We start from the raw sequence: 12,228 nt of genomic DNA, 5'->3' as shown, positions 1-12,228 counted from the left end.
ATGCAGAGATCCACCCGCAGCCCCTGGGGGAGGTGCCCACGCCAGAGTGAGTGGATGCCTGGAGGAGGCTGTGGTCCAGTGAGAGACCCGGTGGAGAGACAAGAAGCTCCTTGCTTCCCAGCTGGAGCAGCCTGGCCTTGGAGGACTGCACCCCGTGGAAGAGTGACCCACAGTTTTGGGAGGACTGTCTGCCATGATGGAGAAGTTCACGGAGAATTGTCTCCTGTGGGAGGGACCCCACGGTGCAGCAGGGGAAGGATTCCTCTCCCTGAGCAGTGCAAGAACTCGGGTGATGAACTGACCAAACCCCCATGCCCTGTCCCCCTGCGCTGTCGGTGGGAAGGAGGGAGGGGTTGGGGGAAGAAAAGGTGTTTCAAGGACTTATTTTACTTCTCATTATCCTCCTCTGACTCTGTTAGTAATAAATTCACTTTGCAACTTTAAGTTGACCCTGTTTTGCCCTTGGAGTGTTTTCTCCCGGTCCTTATCTCAACTCATGAGCCCTTAGTTAATTTTTTTTCTCTCCTCTACCCAGCTGTGGCAGGGGAGGGTGAGCAAGTGACTCTTGTGGGTGCCTGGTGTTTGGCCAGTGTCAAACCAGGACAGCATGAACAAGCTGGACCTATTATTTTGCTGGGAGAAAAAAAAAAAAAAAAAAAAGCAACCAAAGGAAGAAAATGACAAGAGTCCTCAGAGCTCCAGCACCTCAGGCAGCATCAGGGTGATCCCTAGAACCACCTGCAGGTCATGGGCATCACCCCTGTCTGTACCTGTAACCGTGCTGTACATCCCCTCCAGGCTTAGCTCTTGATACCTTTAAGGCCCCGTGCTCTGGGCAGAAGATAACAAGGAGAAGAAAAGCAGAGGATGCACAGCTCACATCTGGACACAGCCTCTATCCCATCACACTCATCTTCCAGCCCTGTCCTGCAAGCAAAGCAACTGGCAACTCTGTGCCCTGAAGCGACTTTGTACAAGCTGAAGGAGGACAGCAGGACACAGAGCATCACAGCCCTCTCCCACACCACTGACTCCCCCTGTTCATGGTTACTTGTATCACAATTTACAGGAAATTAGTGTTTCTCTGTCAGGATACCACTCTCCCAGGCAAACAGCACGTGGCTTTTACAGCCCCAGCACAAAGCAGTGACACACCTGCCCATTCCATGGTGGGCATGGCCTGGGAGGTGCAGCAGCTCATGGACAGACCAAGCAGAGAAACATGGCCAGGGAAAAACACTGGTGTGAATTTACTTACTCCCTGATCTCTGTGGTGTAATAAAAACAACCAGAGATGACTCCCAGCTGTCAGAAACAAGTCAATCATGGCCCCACAACCTAAACAGGACTGTCATTCATGAGGCACTGCTGGGTTTATCAGATGCGTTCCACCTTCTAAACAAAACTGCACTAGTAAATACCTTGCATGAATTTTATTTTGAGATATCTTGAGGGCTTTCACCCCCCTGAGCTGAGGCACTAAGGTCTGCACCCAAGTCATGGGGTTCCAACAGAGCAAGTGCATCACTTGCTCTGCACCACTGCAGCTTTGCAGGGCTGCACTGCAGAGGCCCAGCCCTGCTCTAGCCAGGAACAGGTACAACAAGCCAAGAGACTTTCCAAGACAACCAGCTACTGACCTACACTTCAAAAACTTACACGCTTATTTCTGAAACCAGCTCAGACTCTGGACTCTAACATGCTTGATTGGTGTGCAGGTCTGTTTTCTATTGAGTGTTTAGATCTGAAAAACACGGCTTTGATTAAAAACGGGCAACCCACCAACTGCAGAGAATTTTCACGTAACTGCCTGGCAAAAACCAAAAAAATAGAGCTGCAACAGTTATTACCATTCATCAAAACTTCTGCCTTGTTCCCTGAGGAATTGCCTGTTTTCCCCACCTACACCTGAGAATGCACCTACACCTGGGAGCTCAAGGTTAAGAGCAACTGCCACAACACAGAAAAACATGGAGAATCCAAGATTTTACCAATTCCAGCTCTTTCCATTGCCTACTATACAGTTGTTTTGTCTTAGCTGATGTTGCACTCCAGTATCTTTTGCCTCTTCTCTCCTTTTCCTTTAAACAAAACCAAAAATCAACATTCCCTTTTAACCAGCATAGTTATGGAGAGATGGAAACAGCGACAGGTGAGACATTCACAGACAAGAGGTCTGATCCTGCTGCATTTCGTGTCAATGACAAGAACAGGCAGGGCAGCAGAGAGCACCACATGGCCAGGTTAACACACTTGTGAGCAGGAGAAACCACAGGTAAGTGACAAAGTTGATTCACTATCCCCTTGCTCAGAACCACTCCACCAGTGATTATTTTCCAGTCATTCAGTATTTGACCCAAATAAATGGATTTATTAGGAATTTCACACCAGCAAAAGACAGAAAACCAAGATCCTGCTCTAATGCTCCTGATGGCAATGTCATATCCACAAGGCCAAGAAAACAGAATCAAGCCACAGCAGCAGAGCCCTTGGTTCTCTCATTTCAGCCAAGTCCATGTTTGATTTATTACATTCACTATCTCACTTCTCCCACCCAGTTAGAAATCCCTTCCCACCAAAGGTTTCCAATCAACACGTGCACATGCAGCAGCTTGGCCCTTGCCAGAGAGGCACAAAAAACAGGAGCCTCAAATTACTCACATTTAAATTTGGGACATCCATGAACTGAGTTTCACCAACAGCTGACCCAACCACAGACCACACTCAGGACTGGCCTTACCTGATGCTCCCCAAAACCCCCGGGTGGCAGTGCCAGCACAGAGGGAGGCTGAGAAAGCGCAGCAGGACCACCCAGCTGCCACCCCAGGAGCTTCACCCCTGCATCCCTGTTCCCTGCACGCCTGGGGATGAGCTGCAGCACAGGGGACCATGACCACCAGAACAAAAGGGGATTTCCCATGCCTGGGAGAGGCCACAGGCTCTCCACCGACCACAGGAAATATGATCCAAGCCAGCTGAAGCATCTAAACATGCACAACTGTCAAACTGCATTTAGGAATGGCTTTTTGTTTCTCTTTATTTTAACTTTGAAATTTTCTAATTTTTTCAAGCAACCACATTAAAGTAAGAAAACATCTTGTTTTCTCTTTCCAGGAGTTCTGAGGTGTCAGAAGTGAAACAGTTCAGCAATTAAATAAATGTTTGGATGGCTGGGAAACAATGGAAGTCCCTAGCAGCTCTTCCACAATAGCCATCTATTTTTCACAAAAACTATAAATACATTCTGAATTGAAACAAGCCTTGTTCAGCCAAATTCTTAGAAGAGCAATGTTACATATGAGACACAACCTTTTGTAACCTATTAAATGGCTCCTGGTTGTCCATTTGATCCACTCCCTATTTCATGACAACCTATGATATTAACATTCTTTACACTTGCACACTGCTTTCCCTGCACTTCTCCCAACATGCCCAAACACACACATTTAACCCTCACAGGACATCAGATGCATTTCACTGCTGCTACCTGCAATTAATAACTTTACAATTAAGGCTGGATTTGGGGGAGATGATTAAGTATTTGTGCTGCTATTCCAACCCAACCACATCCCTCTCTCAAAGTCGTTTGACTTCTCATCCCTGGCACCAGAGGAACTCTCTGCTGGGTAGCTCAGCCCCTAAGAGCTCACCAGGGCATCCCTGAGCCCACCTGCACGTGTGGCACCATCAGGGAGCCCAGGGCAGCTCAGCCCTGGTGGGCAGCACCAACCCCACCAGCCCAACATGGTTTTTTTACCAGGAGCTGCCACTGGTGCCCCTTCCCTCAGCAGCAGGAGGGTCAGACAGTGGCCTCTGTGCCCCACCCCAGCGACACAGAACAGAGGCTCAAACCCAGCTGCCTACAGGTTTTCATGCAAAACCTGTCAGTAAAAACTTTTCCAGCACCTCAAATTTGGAAATAGGCGTCACTAGCAATAAACCCTCACCCCCCAGCTGAGTCCCCCTGTGTAAGCCCTTCCATGTTTTATAGGCACAGTAGTTCTCAGCTGAGCAGTAAATGAGTGTTTGTGCTCTGGGGTGCTGGGATTTTTTTCCTTAATGAGTCATAGGTCTTTTCTTAAAAGTTTGCTGGAACACAAATTAGAGCTTTAGTAAAAACTGCTCCAAAAAACAAGGAACGAAGTTTCAGACAATGTGAAATACTCCAGCTGGAAGAGATACATGACTTGCTTGGCCACTTTTTTATGCTCCATCTCAGCACAGTAACGAGCAAGGCTGTGCTGATAGGGAGCTAAAACAACCCAGTGAGGTTAACAAGAAGCGTTAACACATACCACAGAAAGGAACTATCTGCTGCAATGTAGGAAAAAAAAAAAAAAAGGGAGAAAATCTGCTTCCAGAGACAGCACCCACACAGGCACAGTGAAAAACTGCATAAAAATCCAGCCAAACACCACATTTATTGGTTGATCATTAGCACATTTGCTAATTTTGTTCAGAGCTGAAGGCTAATAACCCAGCAGAAATCCTGCTGCCAGCCTCAGGAGCTGTCACACCCCTGGAGCAGCTCCAAGCAATGCCACATCACAACCCCAGGTACTGATGTCCTGTCGGGACTTGAACCTTTCAGGCAGCTGAACACAGCCCTCCAAAGAGAGCCTTCCTAAGCTCATAATAAAACTTACAGGCATCATGCACATTCCTGCATCTCACCCTTCTGGCTGCTTCACTTCTGCTTTATATCACACATCCCATCCCTGTCACAGAGGAGGCACTTTGTCCAGGATGGGCATAAAAATCAACCAGCACATCATACTCTAAGACACTCAGTCTCTCCAGCCACAGAATATGAAATTATTTTGGACACAACCTACCAGAATCTGCCAACGTGCTGTGAAGTGCTGTCCTGAGATATTTGGGACATATGATGTAGGTAGAAGGCCAAGCCCAGAGCTTATTAAATGTATGCATAAATGTTCTGACTTTAGTAAAGCTATTTGGCTTTGTTAGCTTATTTTCTTTCCATTGCTGAACAACCCTACTATACACCTGACAATTACTTTGCCAAGTTTGGGACTTTTTTAAAATAATTACTTGAGCGTTTTTTAAAAATAATCACTTAGGCAAATTCTCTTCCTTTGAGAGTGTTTTCTAAGCATCCAATATCCACACATCTTAAGAGACATTTACATCCTAATTTATTAACTGTGGATATTATGGATTTCAGCCTAGACCTGCTGCCATGAAGCCATCAGTGGTGGCACACAAACTTGTACCATTTACACACTTTAGATGTAAAAGTGATACAACTTCAGGGATGTTTTCCACTGGAAAAAATCAGCTTCAATCACATTATAACAACAGCTACTTTGACAGTTCACAGCAGGGCCACATTTCTGTTCTGCAAACTTCAGTGTCCACTGAACCCATTAAAGTCATTAAACTGGGATTTACTCGCACTTCACACACCACCATGTATGAATCTCCAGTGAATGACTGGACCTCAAACAGGACATTCACACCCAAAAAATCTTTGTGGAAGATCCAGCATGGAGGTGAGGGAAACAACTGCCAATACAAGTTCGACTCTGCTACAGAACCATTTCTGCCTTTCAGTCTTGCTCAGGATGTCTCCCTGACCCACCTGAAAGAGCAGAGCTGACTGGGTTGGGGTTTTTTTTTTGGGTGAGGGAGTAGGCAAAGGGGGAAGGGTATGTTTAAAAGCCTGGTGGTACTTCTGGGATTCTGAGGCCTTTATACTTGAGAAAAGCAACACGGCCTTGGCCTGGAGCTTGTGGCAGCCCTAAAAGCTGAGCAGAAGCAATTAATTGCTCAGTGTTTCTCATTCCTACTCCAAACCAAACTGCAACACAGGCTCCCCACAGCCCCTGCAAAACTTCCTACCCCCTGGCACACTGCTGCACAGCCTGGCTCAGAAGCTCGGGTGCAGCCTCGCTGGGTACACACAGGAACTCCTCCCAGACCGTGGGGCAGCAGAGGAGGGTCACCAAGCAGGCAACAGCACAGCAGGGCGCATGCCCACACCAGCTCTTGGACTGCAGACCCAAACCTCTGTACTGGAAACCTCACCTTGGTACCTCTAATCAAACACCTGGCAGTTCTTTGGAAGAATGGTTTTCTTCTTTCCCTTTTACAGGCAGTGCTTTTACAACTGACTACAAGCATACACAATACAGAGAAAAAGAAAAGTTTGCTTCCAAACAATGTCCCATCCACAGTCAAGCTTCCTGCAACTGAAGGTAAGAAAAGATTTGACCCCACTCATAACACAGGCTTCTGTCCAAGCCAGAGTCATCCAAATTCCCATGTCGTGTTAATTGTACGTGTTACATGCATCTACTACTCAATAAAAGAAAATACACATTTTCCACAGCTCTCCCCTGCTGTTATTGTATCAATTCCCACCTTCAAGGAGAGTCATAAGGATGTGCATGGCTAGCAGGGACTGCAAGAAGCCATCCCAAGAGCATCCCTCATAGCACAGACAAGGCTCCTTTTTCCCAGCTCTGAGGACTTGTGTTACCTCGTGCTTTTTTCATGTTAATTCCTTCTACTTTCTCTCCCGCCTTTCTATTCCTTCCTCCCTTTATTTGGATGATGCTCCAGCTACCAACTGTATCCCTATTTACCATGATTTTCTTGCCTCATCCAGGGGACAGGCTCCTGGTAGCCGTGAGCCACAAGGATGCTGCTACTTCACACATACCCCAGCATCTCCCACTGCAGCTCCTCCTGAACACACACCTCCCTTGCCCCAACCCCTTTTTGAGGGCTTTCTTGCTTCTTGGCGAGAAAAGTCCGACCACTCACAAACCAGTTTCAGCAAGATATTTTCCAGCTATAAAAGGGAAGTTAGAGAAAACCAGAACTCTGAGGTGCACGGCCTGTTTGAACACTTCAGGAGACCCCACCACGTGAATTTATTTCTATTTAGATGTTTGCCTACTGAAGGCAAATTTTTCACAGGACAGCCTCAACTGCAAATGCTGGAGGATCTCAGCTGCTTACCAGCACCCAATTGATTTCTAAGCCGAGCTGAAGGGAAATAGAAAGTAATTACCAGAAAATAAATCTTTGCTTACCCCCCCAAACAATATGATGTATTAATCGTTACCTCTACTTCGATGCAAACAGGAAAGACCTAATATTTTACAAAGAAACCTTCAGGAACTCCTAAGACTGAAAACAACTCCACAGCAAATCTCTCAAGTGCTCTGGTCACCAACTGCAAGTTCATCTAAATTTCATTCAAATTTTCAAATTTCATCTCTAAGCAATAAAGCTTCTAGAGACTCACCACTATTACCTATCTTATTTTGATCTCACTTGCATAAACACCCTTCCATCGCATCAACCTGCACACCCAGAACAAGCACAAACATACAACTCTGAATTCACAAGCATATTGTAGGGCTCAAATCCAGATTTACACGGATGACTATGCACATAAAGGGCAGAGAGGGCCTGCATGGGTCTAGAGATCTTCTCTTCACCTGGTCTTCCCTCACCTACCAGGCCAAAGGCTTTTCAACACTGCATTATCAGCAGCATTTCTTGGTGGTGCTCCAAAAAACACGTGCTGGTACTGCTGGGTGGCTTTCTGGAAAGACAGGAGCTCTGAGAAGTCAAGGCTACTTGCCAGGGTAGGCACAGGCTGTGCTAGAGGACTGGAGCTATTAACAGAAACCAGACTTTGTGTCTCATTCTGAGACAGCCCTGCTTCCCTTGGTAAACCTCACTCATGGCCCGATGAAGAGGCCTTTTTCTGCAGGGTGAAGATGAAGATGCCCATGGAAGACAGGGAAGGTGACAGCTCTGTGACAGGATCACTTGTTCTCGCTGAGGAGCACCACACATGGTGTGTGTTCTGCATCTCAGCTGTGAGAGAGGTGGGGATGAGGCAGCAGCAAGGGGTGGGGAAGGCTCTGGATGTGCAGAGATGGGGAAAGCACCTTCACAAAGGGCACTCCCTGCACAAAGGGAGCTAAAGGACAAGGGCAGAAATGCAGACTTGCTTGTCTCTCCAGACTCTGCACAGGCAGGAATCTGCACTCCCCACCTCCCCAGGACCAGATGCCTCTTGCATCTTTAGCTGAGGACAGTGAGACAATTAAGTCACTTCTTGTGCTGGATCCCACCACCCTGACCAGGATGAGCAGAACCCTTGTTGGGGGATGGCTGCAGCACAGCAGGGGCTGCCAGCAGTGTGTGTCTGCTGCCTGCACCCCTCCCTGCACCCTCCTGCCACTGCTGAGAGCACACCAGCAGAGAAATCTGCTTCAAAAATAACAGCATTATGTTCAACACAGACATTTCCCTGCCTGGCAGATGACAAGCCATAGGTTTACAGTCAGTCCCCAAGGATGCGTGACTTGCATGGGTGTGCCAAAGCCCAACTTTTGCCTTATACTTTTTTTCAACACCTAGACATCAGACTGAAGTATTCTGCAGAGAAAACAGAATTTAAGACAGCCCCTGAGCTTATGACTTTCCAACACCCACGAATGTCCTGTTGACAACTCAGGATGAACACTCAATTTAAAAAACATTCCTGAAACAACTTTCACCTCACCTTATATCAACGTTCAGCTCAAAAGAGTTATGAAAATGAGTGAAAGTAATTTTTATTACCTCACTTCTCAGCATCTGCCACTAAACCAAGCACGTTTACTGAACCGTGAGTACCTTGACAGGGAACAGACACGAGGTCTCACAGGGCTGAGGAGGAAGAGGTTTGGGCAGGGAATGCACAGGAAGCAGCTACAAGGGAACAGTCTCAGCTTTACCCAATTCAGCTGCTGCCAAAGGAAGGGTCTCAGCTTCCTGGAGCCCTCTGTCTGCACCCTCTGCCTTGGGTCAGCTCCAGCCATCTCTTTGACAAGGATGAATTGGAGCAGCTTACCAATCCAGCCCCAAACAACCCTCCCTCTTCTCCCTCTTTCTCTGCAGGCTTTGTTTTTGTCAAATCAGTGAGTGCAGGTGGCTGCAAGGTGTTGGTGGGAGCACTGGGGAGTGGAAGGGTGCCACCCCTCACCTGTGCAGATGCAGAACCTTCCTTTGGCAGCACTGGCATCTTTACTCAGATTAAACCAAGTGTAGGAGGGCATCTTCCTTCTCTCTACAGATGCACTGAAGCCTGGGAGAAGAAAGACAAGGATAGAGAAGGTGAAGCAGTAAAGCAAAGCTCCCAGCACAGCACTGCTCGGGCCCTGCAGACAAGCACGGGCAGACAGCTGTGACTCCACCAGACCTGAGGGCTTGCACCCTGCTCAGCCCTCTCTGGAGCTCAGACCCTGCACTTCTCCTCCATCTGGTATTTATCTGTCCCAGACTATGGGTCCCTCCTGAAGCAGAGCAGAGAGGTGTGGGAAAGCAGCCAGGGCCTGCCAGCACCAGCACCCTTAGGGGAACGTACACAAACTGACCCACAACCAGGATGAAGGCACAGTAGAGCTGCTTCTCCTCCAAGCAGAGCTGGCTGGTCCCTTGACCTCAGTTTCAAGAGAGCACACTGCTCAATTTTTAATTTTACTGGGGGTGTGGGGGCCAGACAACAACATGATGGCAGGACACAGAGCACAGTGAATACCTGGTGTCCTCATATCAGCATTCACTCACTAGACAATTGAACCCACCTAATTAAGAAGCAGTAAACCATCTCCTCTGTTCCCTCTATCTTGCTGGACCTATTGGCTCAACACTTCTGCTCTCCACAGGCATCACAGGACACCCACCGCTGCCTCTGGAGTGTGCCAGACACCAGTGCTAAGCAGAGACTTCACAGCTGCAGCATGTACAAACTACAATGAAAATCAAGGAATTTTCCTTGCTTCCTTTTATTAACTTGTTTAAGACACTCTCAGGTAAGTCAAACTAAAAACAGACTTCCCCTATTCTGTTCTCACTCTCCTTGACACTGACCCAACAGCTTGTGGTCAGCCCCACCAGCCTCTCGTGCAATGGCTCAGCCAAAACTCAGCATTCACCTACATAGATCATCTGAACCAAAATGTGGGATCAAATCCATCAGGATTTATCAAAACCTCAACAACTCACAGAAATCAACTTCCTCTTTCAAAGCACCCCAGTTTTCTGGGTTTTATCTGCTTCCAGGATGGAAGTCACAGCAGTGGTCCTTCGTGCTGCCATAGGAGCCTCCAGAGCAGCCCACAGGCACTGCAGGCACAGGCTCACTGCTCATCCTGCCCTGGGTGCATCTCCCGAGCTTTGGGGCCTGCTGCAGCACATTGCTAAGGAACACACATGCAAGCAGGGACACTTGCAACAGCCAAACTCCAATAAATAAGAAAATCTATCCTCAACACAGATTCCCCACATTTGCTCCCAGAGGCCCTGATCACACACCCAGCTTTCCCAGGCCACTGGAAACACCTCCCAGAGGCTCAGGACAGATAACCTGTTTCTTACTTTTACATGATTTTCCTCAGTCTCTCAGTGTATAACGTGGAAATTTCGAAGGTAGCATTTCCCGCAGTTCATGTGTTACAAGCCCCATCCAGCTTCTGCAGACCCTCAGAAGGGAGCCACAACTGTCCTCAGCAGGATCCCCTCAGCTGCTGAGGAGCATCCAGGTGCCAGCACCGCAAAAGATGCAGTAGGTGATCCATCAGCTTTCTTACCAGCCCTAAACAGATGAAGGAAGGCAGTAAGCACTGCATTCAGCCTCCTTTGTCTGGGCACAAAAGCTTGGAGAAACTCTGCCACTGCAGTTTACAGGAAGGTTTTCCTGGTAGAGAGGTTACTACTCACTTAGGGTGATCACTCCACTGATCGGCCCGGGTCTCTCTCCCAGACAAATGAAGGGAGCCCTGCAACTCCTTCCTTCCCTGCAGAGCACACCAGTGCTGCGCCACAAGCACGAGGAGCTTCGCCACCAAGGTAGCACACGTCTCCATCCTCAGGAAGGCACGCGGCCAGGCAGCCTCTCCCCACGCCCGGCAGCACACAAAGCACGGAGATAACCATTCCCTCAAAGGCCTCGGATAGGGCTGGCTCATCCACACCCCCTCACCTTCCTAGGCCTCATCCTCCCTCCCCTGCGGGAGCTCTGACATCCCCGCACGGGAGCCCTCGCTCCAGCAGGGAACGAGCGAGCTGCTCCCGAGGGCTGCCCAGGTCCGGCAGCTGCCGGCTCATCTGCAGTCCCCAGCGCAGGAGAGCCAGGGCAGTATTTGCACGCTCCAGGATCAACTTTTCACAGGTGTTTTTAACCTCTGCCATCCAATACAAAGTAAGAAAGACAGGGGAGGCCTAATCCTAACTAGTGTGGCTATAAAACACATGCACTCATCCGTATTTCAAGAAATTACTTTTCTTCCATAAAGAAGCAATAAAAATTCAGGAGATGACCAACAGGCTGATTTAACCTCAGCAAGGACCGAGGGCCCTCCTCTCCTCCAAACTCTGCCCTAGTCCCAGGGATGTCCCCGCGTGTGGAGCAGACCCTGCGAGGCCTCGCGGGGCAGGAACAATGCTGGGCTCCCACAGGTACTCTGAACCAACACAAAGATTTCATTGAACGAGGCACTATGGCTGGTGGAGCAGTTCTTACTCATCATCTACAAGTTACCACAGACTGAGCACGATCACAAACACCACAGCTTCTGAGATGCTGGAGGTTAACAGGGAAGCTTCAGCGGCCCGTGAGGAAGGGAAACAAACGAGAGTCCCTGCAAGCCCCGACCGCACAAACAGCTCTTGTCACACTTCAGACAAGTCTCCCATCCGCACGTGGAAAGGGAAGAATCACGAACCCCGGCAAACTGCATTAGGAAGAGACGGGAGAGACTTCACATACCGGGAGCGAACTATGGTGCAAGCGCTTCGGACACCAGACAGTGTCTGCGGCCATGTGAAACTTCAGCAGGCAGCTGGTCCAGAGCAGCCCCGGGCATCGCACACCCGCCTTCTCCACGGCCGAAGCCGCCCGGCTCGGAAGGCCCCGCACACCGCCGCCCTCCAGCCGCCCGCTCCCCCCGCCCCACTCACCGAAGTACTCCTTCTTCATGTGCATCTCCAGCTCCTTCTCCAGCTCCAGCGTCAGCGCCTCCAGCCGCCTCTCCGCCTGGCTGGGGCCGCTCTCCCGGCACGGCGTCACTTGGTAGGGGAGCTTGAATTTTGGAGCCGAAGCAGAGACTTTGGTGGGGCTGTAGGCGTAGGGGGGCGGCGGCTCGGGGGCGCCGGCCGGGTGCTGCTGCTCGTGCCGCGGCGGGGACTGGGCATGGA

The 12,228-nt window shown here is 49.2% G+C and overlaps 1 protein-coding gene across 2 annotated transcripts in view; it reads right to left on the bottom strand.

The window, feature by feature from the left end:
• Window positions 1-12,107, bottom strand: part of WTIP (Wilms tumor 1 interacting protein) — an 82,566-nt gene extending 70,459 nt beyond the window's left edge. The window contains exon 1 of one of the 2 annotated variants that reach the window (XM_017736575.1): window positions 11,992-12,107. In XM_017736575.1, coding sequence (XP_017592064.1) covers window positions 11,992-12,016 — 25 coding nt within the window. In that variant the 5' untranslated portion in view covers window positions 12,017-12,107. Of the gene's footprint in view, window positions 1-11,800; window positions 11,953-11,991 lie in introns of those variants that run through there. The other variant, XM_017736576.1, reaches the window with a different exon arrangement.
• Window positions 12,108-12,228: the final 121 nt, after the last annotated feature.

This window comes from Corvus brachyrhynchos, unplaced genomic scaffold (assembly GCF_000691975.1).
Source record: "Corvus brachyrhynchos isolate BGI_N302 unplaced genomic scaffold, ASM69197v1 scaffold66, whole genome shotgun sequence".
Taxonomy (NCBI): Eukaryota; Metazoa; Chordata; class Aves; order Passeriformes; family Corvidae; genus Corvus; species Corvus brachyrhynchos.
The sequence above is the reverse complement of the archived record's forward strand: the minus strand, read 5'-3'. Positions and strand labels throughout refer to the sequence as shown.